General features: G+C 35.4%; 3 protein-coding genes across 4 annotated transcripts in view; 2 read left to right on the plus strand and 1 right to left on the minus strand.

Annotated features, from left to right (window-relative positions):
- Window positions 1–22,793, plus strand: part of LOC138306450 (uncharacterized) — a 158,887-nt gene that overhangs the window by 131,452 nt on the left and 4,642 nt on the right. The window lies entirely within an intron of this gene.
- LOC138306544 (inositol hexakisphosphate and diphosphoinositol-pentakisphosphate kinase 2-like) lies at window positions 227–22,666 on the minus strand. The gene is given in 13 exon segments (XM_069246993.1): window positions 227–2,645; window positions 3,110–3,196; window positions 4,072–4,173; window positions 4,988–5,280; window positions 12,494–12,618; window positions 13,744–14,191; window positions 14,442–14,735; window positions 17,001–17,102; window positions 19,157–19,255; window positions 19,257–19,309; window positions 20,142–20,230; window positions 20,664–20,959; window positions 22,297–22,666. Coding segments are annotated over 13 exon segments (2,277 nt in total). The 5' UTR covers window positions 22,396–22,666; the 3' UTR covers window positions 227–2,455.
- LOC138306442 (uncharacterized) lies at window positions 6,320–9,176 on the plus strand. Its single transcript, XM_069246902.1, has one exon. The coding sequence runs from the start codon at window positions 7,056–7,058 to the stop codon at window positions 8,628–8,630; it is 1,575 nt and encodes a 524-aa protein (XP_069103003.1). The 5' UTR covers window positions 6,320–7,055; the 3' UTR covers window positions 8,631–9,176.

The raw sequence follows: 22,793 nt of genomic DNA on the forward strand, positions 1-22,793 counted from the left end.
ATTTTTGAAATATGTACTCAATTTTACCCCTTTTGGCACCTCCCATAGCCCCCTGGGGGGTGGTGACCATATAATTCACAATTTTGATTGGCCTTATTCCTTAGAAGGTTTTGTGCAAAATTTTCTTGAAATTGCTTCAGCAGTTTTGGAGGAGAAAATAGGAACGGACAAAAGGCATTAGAATAGTCCAAGACTCTCGTCTCAGGTGGTATTTAAAGATTTAAGCCTATTTGACCTCTGTGAGCTTGAATGAAGGTCAAGATCATTCTTTTTAACAAACTTGGTAGCTCTTCATGCCAGCATGCTGCAGACCTAATATGAGTACCTAGGCCTTCTGGTTATTGAGAAGAATTCGTTTGAATGAAAAGTTTACGGACGGCGAGGGACGAAGCTTGATGAGTATAGTGACATCTAATTAAGAAATTTACTTTAGAGTATTTGACCTTGGGCCAGAATTCATTCATTGTAAAATGTTTAGTAAAATTATTCTGCCATTAAACCAAATAATCAATATAACAAAGAGAATGAATTGTCTTTTTATTTATGACACAATACATCTAGAATTTATAAATTCTCACAGGTAAATATTAATTTCAAAATATTTCAGCTAATCTAAATTAAAGTTTGAGCCACAGTACAGTACAGATATGAAAATAATACATGTATTCATCTACCTATACATGTACAGTACAGTTATGACTTATTACCCAATACACATACCCAACAGACAATACACACTGTGACCTGTAGGTATTTAAATATCACGGTTTGTAAACATGACCCAAATCGACCACTGCACAATGTAGATCTGTGCATGCTCTACTACTGTATGTCTGTCGGTAACTCCATTGAACAATTAAGGAAGTAAAATTGGCCTCAACAGACAGAATGACCACCAGTGTGTCTAGGTACACAACATAAAGACAAAATTACTCAATAAAATAAACTTACATCCAGAGGGCACCAGAATGACCTTACTTCTCGAAGGCACCAGAATGACCTTACTTCCTCCGTCAAGCTGTTTGGTACTAAATAACAATCCACTACATGTTATCAGGGTTCTTGAATTTCACAAACAACTAAGCACCAACCCATTCCAATTTTCAACAGATGATTTTGGTTGCCTGCTTAAATCATAAAACATGACAAAAACAAAGAGAAAGAATCAGTTATTAAAGTTTTGTTTCTTATCAAAATGGACATTACGATGATTTTCTTCATTATCAACAAACTTCATCTGCACATGTAAACAATTCTCTTCTTGGATTACCTCCCCTTGAGGTAGATTGTGATTCATGACAAAAATACAATTATAAGATGAAATGTTTTCTTCTTCAAATACATAATAAAATGTATGTATGATATTGTCCATGGCAGAAAAATGGTATGATAAGAAATATTTTTACTTTAACAAGCAATAAAAGGGAGGTAACGTTATTTACCAAGGAAAGAATTAGAAAATTCAAGCAAAAATTGTTTAATATCATTAACATATACAGTATAACTTGTCTAAACCGAACCCTGTATAAACCGGAAACTGGTCTATACCGATTAATTTGTTTGGTCCCGACAAATTTCTTGATAATCCGGAACCTGTCTAGGTAATGTTACTAATGTTACTATACCTTTCTTTGTAAAATTAACTTGGGCAAACCGGCAACAATGTTTTCACAACATGGGACTGATCATGAGGCGTCTAATATATAATTTCATGATTCAGAAATTGGTGATTTTAACTTGCTTTTCATCAAACACCTTACATGGCACACAAGGAGATCAAAATTTGGAATTACATTTTTCATATCTTTTTTCTTTATTTTATACATCTGTAGTAATTTCATTGCTTATGGCATGGTGGGTAACTTTATATTAGCAAAAGGCAAATTCTGCAGAGTTGCAAAGGGGAGATAACTCACTATGGCAGGGGGAAATAACTCATACATTTTAACCAGAAAACCACAAAACATAGCAGATTATAACCAACTTTTCTAAGGCGCACAAAAATGTGCTGGTCTCTTTTTCGAAATTGTGATGAAAATCCCACCTTCAAAATTAAAGAGTTCAGCTTGTGGTTACAATGGTTATTAATTGTTATCATTATGATTATTATTAATTCAAATTTTAGCAGGAACACAATGTTAAAAGTTCTATGATTTAGTACTTATTGTCAGTCGTACATACACGATAATCACATTTATTTATCAAATTGAATCCTGCTGCATCAAATCTAGCCCAATAAACTTTTTTTTAGGATTCAAATTTTATTGATGTTTCAATAAAAGATACGAAAGCTCCATAAACAAGTAAATTAAAACATTTGGGATTTTCTTTAATGAGATATAGCAGAAATTATTTTAAAATTATCATGTACTTAGATTGAACTTTTATCAATCAAATTATTGGATAAGGTAATATTCTATGTAAGATTTCTAATTATGACTAGAAAATATGCATCTTACATTTCTAATACTAATTTCAGCTGTTGTAGTTTCGCCTTTTTCTCTGCTATTTCTGGATCGGACGATGACTGCTGTTCCGACAATAAGAACCGAGCGATATCTAAAACCTCCTGAAGCTGTTTTGGTTTCTTAAGCTTTAAATGTCCAGTACGATAGCCATCATACTTCTTGAAGAGATCAAAAAATCTGTAAAATCAAGAATGATAAATTATTTAGACAATTTAAATACGAATCAATATGTGACTATATGATATATCAAATAAAGCAGAACCATGCAATTATTTTACAACATATCCATGAAACAAGTTCAGGAAATAATGTAAGGTTATGTATGACACAAAACAGAAATTAAATGCTTGTGTAAAAAAACAGGGAAAAATACACATCTCCGGTGTGAAAAACTAAGGCTCTATACCGACTGAGCCAAAGAAGCATGCTCCATCAGCTGAGTGACAAAGACCATATTTATGTACAAATCACCCGACCTGCTCTTTTTATACAGACGTATCAATTAAGGATTCATATCTGTATCACAGATTATAATTTCATGTTTGTTGTGTTCACATTAAAATTCCTTTCACAAATTTGAACTGTAAATGATTGAAAAATAGACTTGAAAAGTACAACACTGAAGAGATATGGCTACCAACTTTTTATGTTTGACCTCCATTTTCATTTTCTGTTTCGGTGTACGGTCGCCATGTCTAATAACAGCAACAACTGTCCTTAGTTCCATCCTAAAATACAACTTGTAACATTAGTCTCCATACTACAAATACAACATGTAACATTAGTCTTGTGTACATGGTACTTTAAACTCTTTCCATACTTTGTATTCTTTCCAAATGATGCCCCATAGGTTTTGCTACCAGGAGTTTTTGAAAAAGTGCTGGACAAAATGTCCAGTTATTCGGTGCTAATTTATTTAATTTAAACAGGCTAAGGTTACTGCAATTATTTGAACTTACTTAAAAATCATTTTATGAATTATTAAAAACCTGCATCAACATATTGCAATCTATGTGATATTGCAATCCAGGCTCAGGTGAAACAAGCCGTATTTTGTTTTTGATGATAAGTCTGTTTGATATATCTTGTTGCCATCAAAACATATACATGGTCGAAATATTTATGTAGCATCCAGAAAGTTTGTTTTGAAATTAAATACTTTTAATTTATCACTGCATTGAAAATTTAAATATAATGTATGATAAGAGATTTATTGTGAGGAAAGAGCGTCAATATTGAGCGTCGACAATGGTGAATAGAGAAGGTAAAATCCTGTCGACTATAGTCAACAACAGGGAAGTTTGTGTATAAAATATGTAACTTAGTCATGATTAACTGTATGCCTATGTGTACCATATATTAAACATTTATCACATACATTTATATTTCTACCTTAGTATATTAATCATTTTACAGAGTTATTTCCCTTGCAGGAAGGTATTAATTGTGACATCATTATTTTATAGGTGAAATTTCTCTGAAAATTACTAGGTATGACCAGGTTATCCTTGCAAACATCTGACGTCACAATAAATACCTACCTGCAAGGGCAGATAACTCTTTCCAATGTAAGACAGAAAATTGACCTAGTATATGTACTTACATAGATCCTGAGGTGGTAGGTACTACAGGGATATCCTCTGGAGCTGCCCCTAAAACCCACGGGATGTGTCTCTGTGGAGCCAACGCCCGCATTATCATTGTTCTGAAAATGTTTCATATGAAATTTTTTATTTTGTAAAGTATGAAAATGAATAATATATGCTGTAATTTCAGCCCTTTGTCTGATTCCGCTATTATGACTCAATTTATATGATTTTCCTTCTTATATTAACAATAGCTCATGGGCTTTAAAGGTCTCCTGAGTTCGGATGCAGAATGAAACATAGACAAATAAACACATCAGGCCTGTAAACTGTACATGTTGATGCTGTCCAAATACATAGAAGATGGTTTCCTGCAGGATACTTACAATCAAGCAATAAATCTAAAATATTCAATCCATATTAAAACGATTCTTGATAATTATAAGATGTCTGTAAAACATATTGCATAAATATTTTATCAAATGCCCAGCCTCCATTTGAAATCAAGACAGAGCGCCATGGGACACATAAGGACTACATATATGCATAACCCCCCCCCCACACACACACACACACACACACATACACTTTTGTTTGTTTGTTTGTATTAATTTTACATCCTATCCACAACCAGGGTCATTTAAGGACGTGCTAGGTTTGATGGTGGAGGAAAACCGGAGAACCCGGAGAAAAACCACCGACCAGCGGTCAGTACCTGGCGACTGCCCCACATGGGACTCAAACTCGCGACCCAGAGGTGGAGGGTTTGTGGTCATATGTCGGGACATCTTAACCAATCGGCCACCACGCCCCACACACACATTATTTAATTTATAGTGATATAATGTATAATGTGGGGCATAAAATGTCTTGAACATCTGTACACCCTTAGAAAAGCTTAATCATAACACTATTCAGTTCTGTAAAACTTACCCCAGTATTTTGGCACAATCATCATAATACTTAATAGAGTTCTTCACAAAACTAAATCCGTTGACATCACAGACATAAGATTTCCCACTGGCCCTGAGCAGATCAAACCCGCAAACATTTTGCTGTAACAGAAAAATGTCATCAAGATCAATACAAAATATTATTTTAAAATGCTCTATATATGAAACAAGAGGCCAAAGGGTCTTAACGGTCATCTGACTACCTTGGCAACAGTTATATAGAAAATTAATTAGATATGATGTCATGGTAGCCATTTTCAATTTGGGATCAATTGGAAATAACAATTCAATTCAGACAAGTTTCAGCTGATAGAACTTAAGAAGAAGTTCAAAATGTGATTTCAAGATGGCAGCTGTGGTGGCCATCTTGGATTTCGGATCGGACCGAAAAATAACAACACTTTGTCGGGACCATGTCAGGACCATGTCAGGATCATTTCAGGCAAGTTTCAGCTAAATTGTACAAGTAGAACTTGAGAAGAAGTTCAAAATGTGTTTTCAAGATGGCGGCTGTGGTGGCCATCTTGGATTTTGGATCGACCCGAAAAATAACAACACTTTGTCAGGACCATGTCAGGACCATGTCAGGATCATTTCAGGCAAGTTTCAGCTAAATCGCACTAGTAGAACTTGAGAAGAAGTTGAAAATGTGAAAAGTTTACAGAAAGCGGATGGCGCACTGCAGACGACGATGGAGGAAACATGATGACTATAGGTCATCCTGACCCTTCAAGTGACCCAATAAATATGTACCAGGCTCGACTTCACCTCGACTGATACAAGTTTAAAATAGACACAATATTTTTCTGTAATAGGTCATTAACAAACTGTGTAACTGATAGTACTCATAGCTATTTACCATTAAAACCTACAGTGCTACACTAATTTAAATATGTTTGATCTTGAACATGCAATACCTCCAGTCAAAATCCAACAAGGCTATATCAGATGAAATTAAATACTTTTAATTTATTAGTTAAAAAAAACTGACATCTAGTTAAGACTAGTTAAGAGATTTACTATAGAGAATTTGATCAGGGTCGAATATTCATTTATTGTAAAATCTTTGTCATTAAACCGAATATATAAATAACACATCTAAGATTTAGAAATACAGGTAAATATCAATTTCAAAATATTTCAGCTAATCTAAATTGAAGTTTTGGGCCAAAGTACAATACAGACATGAACATGATATGTATATCTATCTAACTGTACATGTACAGTACAGATATGACTTATTACCCAATACACACACCCAACAGACAATACACCCCAGGTGAGCTATAGGTATTTAAATATCACGGTTTGTAAACATGACCCAAATCGACCTTCTACACATTGTAGATCTGCGCATGCTCTACTACTGTATGTCTGTCGGTAACTCCATTGAACAAGGAAGTAAAATTGGCCTCAACAGACAGATATTTCTGTGGGTAGTCATTTGTTTACGTTGGTAACCAAACACAAAGTTGGTCTCATTCTGTGTGGACACATATGATTTCATTTAATGTACATTTTTGCACATTACTGAGATACAGTTTTATCTGAAATGGTTTTATTTGACCAGGAACTGAGAAAGTTACAGATTTATAAACATGAGAAGGAAGTTAATTCTTGATTGGCGGTGACTTTCGACACAAGAGGAAGGTCAACTTGATTTATCCCCAGGTACTGTAGGTATGTGTGCCATCAGTGATTATTTTACCAGGAACAGAGAAAGTTACAGATGTATAAACGTGAGAAAAAGAAAGTTCTTTCTTGGATAACGATGAATTTCGGCGCAAGAGGAAGATCAACTTGATTTATTCCCAGGTACTGTATGTACGTGTGCCATCAATGATAATAACATAGTTATCATTCTTCTGTTTAAAACTTGGTTTGAGGACAACATTTGGAAGTAAACTATACATATATTGAACTGTACACGATGTCAAGTCATTACCAACTTCAATCAAAACTTTTATTAATTTGATTTAACAACAACATTGTATTTATTCAATATCGACAACCTTCATAAAATCAACGAACATTCCATCTTCATCAAAATGGCGACAGCAAAAATACCAGTTCGCACAAAAGGTCAAACAACCTGTCACCATCACAAGGGGAGGCAATTAGAATTTTTCTGTGAACAATGTCAGGATCTGGTTTGTCCAAAATGTATTTCCTCAATTCACAAAGGCCATCACATGTGTGAACTTAGTGAACTTACTCCTCAAAAGAAACAAGACATTAAAACTTTTATTGACAGAACAGAAAAGAATGATTTGGTACAGATTGCGAAAAACATCACCTCTACAGATACACTACTCAAAGACAATGACAGAATGTTCGAGGAATTGTCTCATCAATTAAAGATGCAGACAGAGAAATTAAAGCAAGACCTTGACAAGCATACAGCAGAGACACTTTCACTATATCAGAAGATGAAAAATGATAATACTAAGCTCATACATAAATACAAACAGGACATTGAAATGTACAACAGACAACTGAAACAACAACTGACAGATTGTAAGTCAGCACTTCAGCAGGGATCTCACATTGATATATACGACACAGAATGTGAAATAGATTCCAGAATACATCTCCCTGTGACACCTGCATTATGTAATGTCAGCTTCACTCCAAACAAAAACCCTCAAGGTCACCTGGAAAAAGCATTAGGGAAAGTTACTACATCAGGTCAAGATCATACATCCACTGGTCAGGGACGGTCAGTATCATCATCAGCTGGCCAGCAACAACCCTCTTCACAACAAAAGCCAGATGATAAAAGGAAGAAAGCAGTGACCAGGACCAAACTACTGACAGAGGCCAGGGTGGTGGAGAAGTGGTTCTCTCCATGTTACATTAACTCTATATGTCCTACCACTGATGACCAGGCCTGGATCAACAACTATAACACATTAACTCTCCTGGACAGGAAGGGTAAAGTGATACAGACGGTCACACACAAGGCTGTGATCACTGACATCAGTCTATCACCTACAACACACAGATTGTGGGCCTGTGATAGAGAAAACAACATCCTGGAGCTGGTATCAGGACAATTAACTCAACAATTCACAACTAAACAGGAGCCTAACTGTATATGTATTACAGCACAGAACCATGTCATTGTGGGCATGACAGGAAACGTCTCAAAATATACCACACAAGGTCAGATGGTGCTCACTACAAAAGTTACAAGGACTAGGAAACCATTAGTGTGTTCACCATACAGGATCACAGAGTGTCCTATCACTAACAATGTCGCAGTGATTGATCACAGTAATGAACGTGATGGTGGTGATGGAAACAGACATGTTGTTGTTATGGATTCTGACTTCCAGAAACTGTTTGTATACAGAGGTGACATCCCCAGTACATATAAACAAACACCACAAACAGGAGGTGAACCATTTAACCCCCGGGGTATAGTGTATGATAGTCAGGGGAACATCATCATAGGAGACATTTATAATGGTAAGGTACTAGTCATCAGTGGTGATGGTGAGGAGGTCAAGGTCATACACACAGACAGAGACTGGGTATGGGCTGTAGGGGTGGGTAGAGATGATTTACTGTGGACAAAGATTGGGGATAATGTAAAGATGTTACAGTACTACAAGGTGTGATATCTATGACAAAGATGTTACAGTACTACAAGGTGTGATAGCTATAACAAATGGCTGAGAGGGTCTGTATCACTCAAGTGGTTATTAAATTCAGAGAATGTGTCTCTTGTATATATAATGTTGGGGTGATTCAACCTTAATACATACAGTGTACTGTGTATCGTTTTCATGTCCCTGTGTCAAGTAATGTCCTCTGTACATTCTGATGTAGGTTATTTGTTATTGTGACAAATAAGAGGTGAGTGAAAGTATTTGTTGAAAATGTCACTTTGACCCTATATGACCCAACATGACCCCCTGCATGACCCTACATGTGTATGGTTCCCCTGGTGATAGTGACATGGATCAGACTCAAAGACTTGTAATCTAAATTTTACTGCCGGCTTTCAGCTGCTAGTCCAATATAGCTAATTCTTTTGTGGTTTAAAATTTTAAAATTTCTTCACAATTATCCCATCTAAATAAACAACCCACATCAGAAAATCAAAGCTTCTTTACCTTAAACGCCTGACAGACTTTTCTAGCTAGAAGTTTTTCTTTGGCACTCAGAATTTCAACGATTTCAACGATTTCACGTTTTTTCCCCATGAAAAGAAAGTTTGATGCTTATATTTACTAATTATAACAAAATTATTTTGTTGGTCCCTAGACGTTTCTGATAAGTGGGTTTTACTTTATACACTTTTAGATTTTTTAAACAATATTGAAGTTCATACATATATAAAATATTACGATTTTATTTTTACACCCAGACACATTATAATGTGTAACATGAGGGATAAAACAAATACAAGTGTATAAGCATGACAGGATGGACAAGTATATGTACATAACATTAAGACATTATTATATAGCAATTACTCTCAACATTTTTACATTTCACATGTACGAAACACAAAGTATAAATATTTCATTCATGGTGCAATAAGAAAAAAAAAAAAAAAAAAAACCTAAATCATAAATGTAGAATATTTTGATTTCATAGTAGCATCATCATTACGATAATAGTAGAGGATTAAGTTTTTTAAGAAAAAGGGAGAGTCCATTTAGGACACTCTTATTACAAACTGATATTAAACCTTTCATCTTATTATCATTTGGGTTAATTCGGAAGTAGTTTGGAATATACTTTCTTTGCAAATTTTGGACAACCGCATTATTACAAACAAACAAATAATGAAACTCATTTCCAACATGTTCCAAGCACATATTACAAAGTCTATCTTCTTTAGGAATATTTCGCCATCTGCCTGTTTCAATGGGAAACTTTAAGTTACAGGTACGTATTTTGGTTATTTGCAATCTGTTATTTTCGGACAATATTGTCAAATACTTCTCAAATTTAAATTCAGTTTTAAAAATCAAATAGAATTGTCCTCTCGATGAGTTGTGGGCATCAGAAAACCAGTTTTGGATAAACTGGTCTTGGAGCCTTTGTTTTAAATAGTGTTTGAAAAACATCTTAGGCATGATAATTTTATTATCAAAATATATATGAAAAACCAGTTTCATCAAATATACTCTTAATTTTGTTAATCCACTTGAAGGAATGAGTTCCATTTTCTTGTAGACAAAGAGCTAACTTCATTAAAATACTACTTAATTTTTCATCATTACTTAACAATTTATTCCAAAACCGAGCCATTCGAAGTTTGATATTTAATTCCAATGGAAACCGACCAAGTTCTCCATATACCATGAAATTAGGAGTGCTAGATCTCACTCTCAATATCCTTTTACAAAATTTCAAATGCACTTGTTCTAGTTTCTTTAAGTTTTCAAACCCCCAGACTTCCGAGCCGTACAGGAGAATTGGCTCAACTACCGAATCAAAAATCTTTAATTGTAAGTCAATTGGAATAGCCTGGTTACGAATTTTTTTATATAATGCAAAAAGGGATTTTTGCGCTTGATCCATAAGTCGTAATTTTGCTTTTAAAAAGTTTCCATTGTAATTAAATATTACACCAAGATATATAAAATTATCCACAATTTCAAGTGTTGCATCTCGCAAATAAAACTCAAGATTTTGTGTTGACTTCCGCTTACAGAAAATCATAACTTTAGTTTTGTCGACATTTACCTTCAGTTTCCAAATATCACAATAATGTTGGAAAATATCTAACGCTTTTTGAAGTCCTTCGGGGGTTTCTGCAAACAGAAGTGTATCATCGGCATATAACAAGACGAAGATTTCAACAAAAAGTTGTAACTCAGATGATATATCTTCAGTTATCTTTGAGAGAGGAACGCTTTTCATAGACTTAAAAAAAGTTTCTAAATCATTTAAGAATAATGAAAATAGTATAGGGGAAAGATTTTCGCCTTGTCTTACACCAATTAAACACGGGAAAAAATCTGATACTTTTCCATTATGTTTAACACATGACTTGATATTATTATACATATTCTTGATAACAGTAAAACATTTGCCTTTAATATGTGATTTTTGAAGTTTCATCCATAGTCCAGCTCGCCAAACCGTATCGAAAGCTTTTCTAAAATCTATGAATGTACAGTAGAGTTTTTTCCCACTATTCAGGTAAAAAGATATCAACATATGTAAAATAAAAATATTATCGACTGTTGAATGATCTTTACGGAATCCTGCTTGATTAATAGAAAGAATTTGCTTTTGCTTTACATAAAGATTTAGGCGGTTATTTATTATAGATGTAAAAAGCTTTCCTAAACAGCTTATAAGGGTGATTGCCCTGTAGTTATCGGGATCCTGTGGGTCTCCTTTATTTTTATATATGGGATTAATTACTCCAATTGTCCAATCTTCCGGTATGATACCAGAGTTAAGAACAATATTAAAAAGTTTACAATAAATAGTAACCATTTCTGGAGGTGAATGTTTTAAATATTCATTCAATATTTTGTCATAACCAGGGGCTTTACCATTTTTTAACTGCCCGATCGCTTTTTTAACTTCATCTTCCGTTATTTCATTATTCAATATATCATCATCATCTTCATCCTCATCATCGTTCAAATCATCATCATCATCATCATCATCATCATCATCATCATCATCATCATCATCATCATCATCATCATCATCATCATCATCATCATCATCATCATCATCATCATCATCATCATCATCATCATCATCATCATCATCATCATCATCATCATCATCATCATCATCATCATCATCATTTCAATAAAACATCATCATCGTCATCTTTCATCATCATCATCATCATCATCATCATCATCATCATCATCATCATCATCATCATCATCATCATCATCATCATCATCTCATCATCATCTCTCATCATCATTCATCATCAATATCATCATTCATCATCATCATCTCATCATCATCATCATCATCATCATCATCATCATCATCATCTCATCGTCATCATCATCTCATCTCATACATCGTCATCATTGTCATCATCATCTTCATCATCATTATCATTATCATCATCATCATCATCATCATCATCATCATCATCGTCATCATCATTATCATCATCGTTATCATCATCATCATCATCATCATCATCATCATTCAGGGTCTTGAAATACTGGTACAGTGAATCTAGTGGTATATCAATTGTCTTTTTTTTCACTGACGAAAATTTATTAATAGTTTTCCAAAATTCTTTAGAATTGTTTTTAGACAAAGATCGAAGTTTCTTACAACACTTTTCTTGGAATTTCCTGTAGCTTATTCGAAGCTGTTTTCTATACTCGCTAGCTTTTTTATTCATATCAGTTTTATTAAGGACTGTTTTGTTAAACTTGTATTTAATCCTACTTTTGTTAAAAGCATTTCGTGTTAAACCACATTCTTTATCAAACCATGGTTTACTCATGTTTGTTTTTTGTTTATGTCTTACCGTCGGAGACACAGATACTTTGCTGGCCGCCCCTTTAAGAACTTGACAAATGCCTGTGACTACATCATTGATTTGGTCAATATCAACCTCATCATTACCGACCAGCTGGTCTAAAGAGTTTCGAACTGCACGCAAATTCATATTTTCAGTCAGATTTAAGGCTTCTACAAATTCGTCCTTTTTAGAAGAATTCCATTTTACATTTGCAACAGTATACATATCAGTTTCATTTACTACGGCATTGGTTAAGTTTGACATATTCAAAATACAATGGATTTGGTTATGAACATCTGAAAATAAAGGATTGAAGTCACATATTTCAAATTCAGAGACTAGTCTGAAAGCTCGACTACTTAATATGAGATAATCTACTACACTAATACCTTTACATGTCACTCGGCCAACTTGTTTATCTTTACTTATTCGACCATTAGCTATATACAGAGAAGATCTTTTACAGAGTTCAAGTAAAAGATTACCATATCTATTTGGCCTGGCCTTGTCTTCACTATATCTTTGTAAGGGAATATTCTGTTCAATCAATTCATGTGCAGAGTACAAATTTTCTACATCGTCATTACTTTCCATCACATTCAAAATATCAAATAATCTTTCATCAGGTAATATATAATCAGGAGTTGTGGAAGTTCTAGCATTGAAATCTCCAATCAACATTACATTATTTATTCCATTACCATAAATAAGTAGCTCTTCTTCTATTTCTGTAAAAGCATTTTCTGATGAATAAACAGTATTTTCCGGGGGAATGTATGTACAACCAATTAAAATGTTTGAAGCAGCGTTTGTTATCTGACATTCAACCCATTGAACAAATTCAGAATTAGATTGATGAAATTGTAAAATATTTGACAAGCTGGTTTTGTATAATATAACAATACCACCTGACTTTTTCTTACATTTCTGTCTGTGTTTAGCATGGAACGTATAACCCTCTGGTAAGTTAATATCATCTAATAGGTCAGTTTTAGATTCAACACATAATATTAAATCATATTCAGTAATTAAGTTGTAAAAGTCTGGATTAAGTAATTTTGATTTTAAACCACACACATTTAAGAAACATAAGCTTAATTGTTTTCCATTAGATGGTCCATTAAGAGCAGTGTCTGAGTGACTGTCCTATTCACGATTTACTGGGGGTCGGGGTTCGTGGTAAGGACGAGGCGCGTAGTGGGGGACATTGTTTATATATAGCGTATCGTAGACCAGTCTCGCGTTTTCACCCCTACGTTTGGCTTCCCTTAGCTGTGGAGTCAACGCGGTTCGTCTCTGGACTATCTCAGGGGGGAATTGCTGAAACACCGAGAGATGTCGTTTGTCGCGGAGTTTCTCAGGTACGGCCCTCAACACGCGCTCGCGATCAGAATACTTGGCAAACCTGGCGATGATTCCCGGAGGTTTACCGTCGTTTCTCCTCCTCAACCTGTGCACGTTTTGAAGTGGAATGGTTCCTGCATCTTCTATCCCCAGTTCCTGATCGATGAAATGTTTCAATACCTGCTCGGTGTTTTCTTGTTCATTGCACGCAATTCCATTAAAAATCAAATTATATTTCATCGAGTGCGTTTTCAATTTAAGAAAGTCTTCCTTCAACTGATCATTCTCTTCCAGTAGTTCTCTGTTTCTATGCTCAATGGTAGCAACTCTGTTTTCAATTTCATAATGATGACTTTCTTCCTTTTCCAACACACCATCATGTTTTTTTACAGTTTCTTTTATTAATTCCACTTCAGACATAATAGTTTCGATTTTTTTTTTCAAAATTCACAAATTTGTCGTTTATGGACTCCAAAAGGTCAAGTTTTGGTAATTTTTCTCCTATAAATGAATCCATTTTGGAAATTTTGTCACTTAGAATATTTATATGTGTCGTCATCATCTGAAAAGCCATGTTTGGGATTTGAACTGGGATGGGAGAAGCAGTTACCGCCGCTAAAGCCGACTGTGGAGGGGGTGGAGACGGGAAAGGTGGGGGAGCGGGGAGCCCCGGTATCATGTTCCCTGGTACTGGTGGCGGGCCACACATTCCATTTGGAGTACTATGGTGTAATGCACGTGATGTCTCGCGCGCGCTTACCTGTGTGACAGGTTGACCAGGTACACCTGTGATTGATGGCGTATTGTGATAACCATACATATGGGAAAAGTTCTGGTCAAAAGTTGAACACCCAGGAGAAATAGGCATGTCTCCAAACAGTGATCCATGAGCATTTGTAATTACCTGTGAGGTTTGCATTTGCGTACCTGTGCTTGTACAAGTACTAGTAGTATTCACCTGTGTCGTACATGTATCACTAGAGGTCACACGTGTAGTGAGCTGATTTTTATTCGGTGGGGTATCACCTGAGTTTTTACTTCTCCTTCTTTTTTGACTTTTCCCCATATTGTTCGTAGATGAAAAATACACTGTTTTCACACATACCTTGTACTTGACCGTTGCGACGAAATAAATTCAGGAAAAAAAGTCAATATGACCGCATATTTGTTCATTTTTGTCGGAGCTGTTTAGAACACCAACCTGCCACCCTGTCATGCGCACTCGCTATATAACATTTACATTATATTACTGTAAGTGGTATACACACATGTAATTTAGATTTCTTTGGTATATTAACTTGTACTTAATATTCAAATTTCTCAGAATTTGTTGTTTACTTGTTTGAATGTGTTTATAATTGGTAATCCGGACGATTTATACTGGGATCGAAGGTGTCCGGATTATCAATGGTTCACTGTATTTACTTGTACTTCAGATTAAATTGAGTCTGTATTTAATATTTGCTTGTTTGATTGTGCTTGATGATGATTACTTCATAGCTTCAACAACATTAAAGTAGTGGAATTGGTAGTCTTATAAGCATGCTGTAATTTGATGGTTTCACAAACTACGATGTATCATTAATTTTGAATATACTGTATTCACTGTAATTAGCACCAATGGTGCTTAAAAAATTGTAACAAAGAAGGGTGCTTATTAGGGAAATAAAATGGAAGCTGTGGACAATTTTTTTTTTTTTAAATTCGGCCATACTATTTTTTTTCTGTACTCATGGAACATTAATCTGTTACAGTAAACATTTATATGCATTCTTTTCTTTGTTACAATTATTCATTATTACAATTGGGAATTTTAGTTCATTAAAGTAGTGAATTGGGAGTCTTATAAGCATGCTGCAATTCCATTGTTTCAAAAAACACCCACCCATTGGCGCCCTGCCAATAACTTTCATTCTGTATTTCCTGGCCATGAAATCTAGTTTCATTTCAATGCATTATATTCCAATGTGTAAAATTGAGCTTTTTCCAAGTGTTTGATAATGTTTTAAAAGAAATCTGAGTTATCACGATCCTATATTTCTGTTGATCAATCTAAATTAAATCTTTAATTATAACCGTCAAAATGAATTTCAGAATCAGAAATTTACCATTTAAAATTCTTTGTAACTTGCATATTCATGAAAGCAAGTTAAAAGAAAGTTTGAAGACTCAGATTTTATATTCAACATTTATTTGAAGAGTTGTTTCCATGGATACTGACCAGGTCTAATTAATAACAATGATAATAAATTGCTCGATTTCAAAAATCGAAATGAAAATCTGTATTTTACATGAATGAGATATCATTGTAATTTTGATAGTATGAAAACAGGATAAGATCATTATGATAATTGTCTTTGTATTCAGAATTAAACATGTTATCATGTGTGATGTATCGATGATTTTCTGAAATGACAATAACAAATTAAACGGTGTGAAATCAAACTTGATGATGTTTGTTATCTATATTTAAGATATGTAATGTATATGTATAAAGAATTACTGATGAGTCACAGTTTCGACCAATTATTTCCTGGATGACCAAGAAGGAGGCTACAAAGATGATCACTTCTACATACAGTCAAACCTGTCTATAGAGACCGCCCAAGGGACAAGATAAAAGTGGTCTCTATAGACAAGTGGTCTTTATACCCAGGTCACAATGTGTTATAAATGCATGGCCATTTGGGACGCTATGAAAGTGGTCTTATTAAACAGGTGGTCTTTATACAGAGGTAGTCGGTTTCGAGATCCCAAAACAAGATGGGTATTTATAATGTACAACTTACTGTTGATTAATCCCACCTCCTGGTGAATGTAAAGTCATTGATTGACGTGATTTTTGTAACAACACAATCACTGGAAGGTGGGACTAATCGACGATAAATCATACTTTTACCGACGTCAATTTGGGATCGCGAAACCCATGTATTAACAGTTTCCATGCAGCTTGCAAAATTCAATAATACATTAAAGATGATTGATGCTTCTAGCTCTCCATGTAAGAATATTGAGTATTAATTAACATATTTGTGGTTACTTGTTTTCATGATTCTGTTGTTTTTAACAGATATTGTTTGTTTTTAATTTCTTTTGACAATAGATGGCATACATAGATGGATCAAATGATCTAACATTTCAAATACATCTTCAGACTTGAAATACAAACCTTGACATCAGTTCCATCTGTAGGCATGAAGTCTTCATAGATATAGGAGCCAGTCTGGCGGACACGGTTGACTTGGTAGTAGGCACTACTCCGAGGACCCACCTACAACCGGGGAAATCAAGGACGGTGTAAAGGGGAGACAACTGTTACAAATTCATGTTGTCCAGTTTGGTTGACAAAGTATAACTTGTCCAAACCGACCCTTGTTTTAATCCTGATTCCTGTCTATTCTGAGAATGATTTATATTAATTAAAACCTGTATAATCCAGAAACCTGGCTATACCGGTCAAATAATAAGTCAGTATTAAAATAATGTGACATGTACATACCGTATAGTTGATAATACTTGCAAAGGTCTTAATTTTGCTAAATTTGCAGATTAACCAAAACTCTTAAAAAAACATCGCAAAAGGTCTACACTTCTATGATACAAGAGGCCCAGAGGGCCTGTATCGCTCACCTGTTTTTTTTTTTTTTTTTTTTTTTTTTTTTTTTTTTGAAATTATCACAAAGACCCTACAATTAGAAAAATTAGTAAAATTGACTCCAAAATTTGTTTAATTTTGAAACACAACCATATAATGATGCTATAGATACCATACAAATATGCTATCCAATACAAAGGTTCAGAGAGGAAGTAATTGATATGAAAATAGTAGCCTAATTGACCTTTTTGGCCACGCGTCTAAGGCCCCAGGGAGTAAGCCCTATGCTTTGTACAATTGTAAATCCCCATCCTATAAGGATGCTACTATTGCATTATGAGTGCTCTTCCATGCTGAGTTGCAGAGAAGAAGTCGTTTATATGATAACAGCAAAAATTGCTCCCTTTTCACCCCGCCCCTTAGCCCCCGGGGGATCAGTCCCATCATTTGTACAATTTTGAATCCCCACCCTATAAGGATGCTACCATTGCATTATGAGTGCTCTCCCATGCATGCTAAGTTGCAGAGCAGAAGTAGTTTAAATGGAAATAGCCAAATTGACCCCTTTTGACCCCGCCCTTCAGGCCCCCAGGGGGTCAGCCCCATCATTTGTACAATTTTGAATCCCCACCCTATAAGGATGCTACCATTGCATTTTGGGTGCTACCCCATGCTTAATTTCAGAGAAAAAGTCGTTTAAATGGAAATAACCAAATTGACCCCTTTTGACCCCACCCCTCAGGCCCCCAGGGGGTCAGCCACATCATTTGTACAATTTTGAATCCCCACCCTATAAGGATGCTACCATTGCATTTTGGATGCTATCCCATGCTTAGTTTCAGAGAAGAAGTCGTTTAAATGGAAATAGCCAAATTGACCCCTTTTGGACCCCGCCCCTCAGGCCCCCAGGGGGTCAGCCCCATCATTTGTACAATTTTGAATCCTCACCCTATAAGGATAGCTACCATTGCATTATGAGTGCTATCACATGCTTAGTTTCAGAGAAGAAGTAGTTTAAATGGAAATACCCAAATTAATCCCGTTGGACCCCGCCTCTCAGGCCCCCAGGGGGTCAGCCCCATCATTTGTACAATTTTGAATCCCCACCCTATAAGGATGCTACCATTGCATTTTGGGTGCTATCCCATGCTTAGTTTCAGAGAAGAAGTCGTTTAAATGGAAATAGCCAAATTGACCCCTTTTGACCCCGCCCCTCAGGCCCCCAGGGGGTCAGCCCCATCATTTGTACAATTTTGAATCCCCACCCTATAAGGATGCTACCATTGCATTTTGGGTGCTATCCCATGCTTAGTTTCAGAGAAGAAGTCGTTTAAATGGAAATAGCCAAATTGACCCCTTTTGACCCCGCCCCTCAGGCCCCCAGGGGTCAGCCCCATCATTTGTACAATTTTGAATCCCCACCCTATAAGGATGCTACCATTGCATTATGGGTGCTATCCCATGCTTAGTTTCAGAGAAGAAGTCGTTTATATGGAAATAGCCAAATTGACCCCTTTTGGCCCCGCCCCTCAGGCCCCTGAGGGGTCAGCCCCATCATTTGTACAATTTTCAGTTAGTAGCCCATAAGGATGCTACCAGTCAAATTTTGTTGACGGACGGACGGACGGACGGACGGACGGACGCCACGGTATGGCATAAGCTCACCTTGGTCCTTCGGACCAGGTGAGCTAAAAAATGTTTAATTCTGCTGTCTAAGATTTGCACCTCACCTTCCTGAAGAGTCGTTGACTACCTCCGCCAGCCGCCACGGGGAAATAGATGTAAACATTGTGATCTTCTGCCGACACTGGCTTCTCCACAAACGGTTTTGTGAAACACCACACCATTAACCTCAATACAGTCCTCGGCATCAGTGTATTGACCTGTACAAATCAACATCCATAACTGTAAAATCAGTGTATTGACCTGTACAAAGCAACGTCCATAACTGTAAAATCAGTGTACTGACCTGTACAAATCAACGTCCATAAGTGTAAAATCAGTGTATTGACCTGTACAAATCAACGTCCATAACTGTAAAATCAGTGTATTGACCTGTACAAATCAACATCCATAACTGTAAAATCAGTGTATTGACCTGTACAAAGCAACGTCCATAACTGTAAAATCAGTGTATTGACCTGTACAAATCAACATCCATAACTGTAAAATCAGTGTATTGACCTGTACAAAGCAACGTCCATAACTGTAAAATCAGTGCATTGATCTGTACAAATCAACGTCCATAACTGCAATATCAGTTTATTAACCTGTACAAATCAACGTCTATAACTGAATGCCTAACCATGGTTTAAAGGAAAGTTATAAAATATTCTACCTTTCTCGCCTATATTCATTAATTATGAAAATTTAATCAGAAATCATCACTATGAAACACAATACAGTACTTGTGTCTGACGCCATAGACCTGTATGATTTATTGCCACAGGTCTCCATGGACACAGCCATTTTCTTTGATCACTCTTACCCCTCCAATCCTGAAGAGTTTTTATTTTGAAAGGATTTCATGATTGGTTTCTATTTATAAAGTCATCTTATCATATTTACAAGATTTTTCGGCTAACTGACCCACAGTTGATAAGTGTAATGTAGTGATGAGGAAGGCCAGTGTTAACGGAAAAAAAAACACAGACCAATGTAAAAACGTGAATAAAATACGATATATATAATTTCACTATTTTTTTAAAAACTTACATTTGGCTGTTCCATTTCCCTCCCTGTCCAATATAGCATATCTAGGATGAATGATCCCTTCAGCTTCCAGCTTTTCATAAACAAGTCTCCTGTACAAAAACAAAACTATTTATTCCTACAAATCATCTGATTAACTCATTCATCCTTAAAGGAACTCATTCACAAACAATGGAAATTTACCCGCATACCAATTTTATTAAAACTAAATGTTACATATAGCAACATTAACGCAATCTTGTGAAATGCGTTTGAAAATTCAAAAGGTCCCAAGGGCCTGTGCTACGGCCAAATTAATGTTGCCCAGTAGAGGTATATAACCGAGTTCCCTTTTTGATCCAAAACAGTATCAAAATCATGCTTAATGTTGTCAAACCTATTATCTTCTTCAGTGTATAAATAATTACATATCACGATCACAAATCTGTAGACAAAATGTAACAAACACAATTTTGGCTTCATTTTTATACAGTTTTTGTAGATTTTTAATATATGCTATTGACTCATGAATTGTGTGTATTTTACCTGTCTAATAAAACTTTCTGGGCCTCCAAGTCATTAACAATGTACGGTTTTCGTAGGTTTTTATATGCAATGGCCTTATCGAGTGGAAATCCCTGGGAGAAGAAAGAGATGAGAACGTCAACGACAGGCCAGTCCTCAATCGGCTGGTTCAGAATAACATCTTCCTCAAATACCAAAGTCTTAATGTGTTCAAACAACTCGAGACGCTGTAGGATCTCTCTCATGGGTTTAGAGTTACACTTCTTGGCCATGGCACACACACCCACGGTGATGGCCGCGATGTCCTCATGGTTCTCCTGTTAACATAGAAACACATTACAGTTAGGCCAGCCCTAATAAATTGTTTGTTTTATATACCGGACAGTCATTCCATGTAAAACTATAGTTTGAAGAAAAATGATGATCAATCGATACATAATGTTTAACAATTAAAAACAACAACCAAACAATGCATGGTAGTTGACTGAATACACATATTTCAAATAACATTGATTATCTGAAGCATATAATGTCATCGATTTGAGAGTATGACGTCACATGCGCAGACGGTTAATTACATGAAATGGGGTAAAATTTTGCCAAAAATCACGTAAAGGTAAGACAGATTGAACAAGATAGAAAAATCTAGGGGTATATATATACGTATCACGTGAGATTTCACTGTCCGAGGTACGAGAAAGTGGTATGTATATAAGTAGGTAGGTTTTTTTTTTTTTGGTAAGACAACAAATACCTCAAGTTACAAGTACCTAAAGTTATGAAAATATAAAAATGTATTATAAGAACAGAAACAAAACAGAGAATACTATTATAGTCTAGTTATTATCAGTTATTGGCATAGAGGGTCAGTAAAATATATAGGGGGCGAGGGCGTTGATGTTTTGGGTTCTCACAGAAAAGTGAGTTGTACCCCTCCATTTGCAAAAGTACAGCCAAACCTGTCTATAAAGACCTCCCAAGGGACAGCAGAAAACTGGTCTTTATAGTCAGGTGGTCTCATACTCAGGTTACAAGTAATCAAACCTCAAAGATCATAACTTTAAACTAAAGGGAGATAATCTAGAATATTTTTCCAATGAGAATTCCTCAGCTGTACGATCCTATAAATCATATCCCCTTAGTGTAAAGCTTTACAGTATTCAACTTGTCTTAGAAGCCACCTCTGTATAACGACCACCTGTTTAAAATGGACACTTTCAGGACTGACTATATACGTTACAAACTTGTAATTATAAACATTTTCTGTGTATTTTATAGAAAAAGAAAAAACTTCACTTACAATAAATATTTCACACTGATTGCAATATATAACTTTGGATGATCTTGATCTAAGCCCGGGAGTGATCTTAAAGACAGAGGGAACCAAAGACAAAAAGTCCTTGTAGAAAACTCAGGTGATCTGACATTCTCGTAGAAAACCAATGTGATCTGACAAGTAAATGAAGTAACCCCTGACTTTTTCACCTCTGTACCAGCATTAACCCGGCCAACTAGGTGAGAGGTATTTAGGTCAAGTATACCATGGAACCTACAAAACTTCAACAGACAAGACGGTGTTGGCTCTTTTCTCCAATTAACAGTGAAACATTAAGATCTGCTAAGAATTACAGAATTTAAGCAGTACGTATTTTACCATATAAAGCTGACTGAAGGCGGTATCGTCACCAACAACAAAGATTGGACGGTTTTCCTGGTCTTCCATCCGTAGATAGCCATGTTCAGATTCTGCCATTATTTTACCAATTATTACTTCCTGTTCGTATCATGGCCTCACATTCCTGTCTCCTCTTGGCTACGTCTTCTAGTCTTTTGGACTCATACTGTCTTTGTAAAGTGAACTCTGGAAGATTGAATTTTTTTTTGTGAATTTGTGAATCAGAAAATGTAATATTATATGATTCTGATTTTAAAATTTCACCCTCCAAAAATATATTACTTTAAGTAATATCATTAATGAAAAAATTTTCTTTATGTATATATATTGATAGTAAATTGTTTTGACATATCGATTTATAACAAAAAGTTGTAGAAATCCAAATGTAATACTTTAAAACATTATCTTCCCATTGAACATTACTACAATGGCTTTGAAATTAACACCGATCGCGGGCACTCAATATTTCTGTTACT

Source organism: Argopecten irradians, chromosome 13 (assembly GCF_041381155.1).
Source record: "Argopecten irradians isolate NY chromosome 13, Ai_NY, whole genome shotgun sequence".
Lineage (NCBI taxonomy): Eukaryota > Metazoa > Mollusca > Bivalvia > Pectinida > Pectinidae > Argopecten > Argopecten irradians.

Bases quoted from the DNA above. Each gene is read 5' to 3' on its own strand.
- LOC138306442 (XM_069246902.1), top strand. From the start codon at position 7,056: ATGGCGACAGCAAAAATACCAGTTCGCACAAAAGGTCAAACAACCTGT.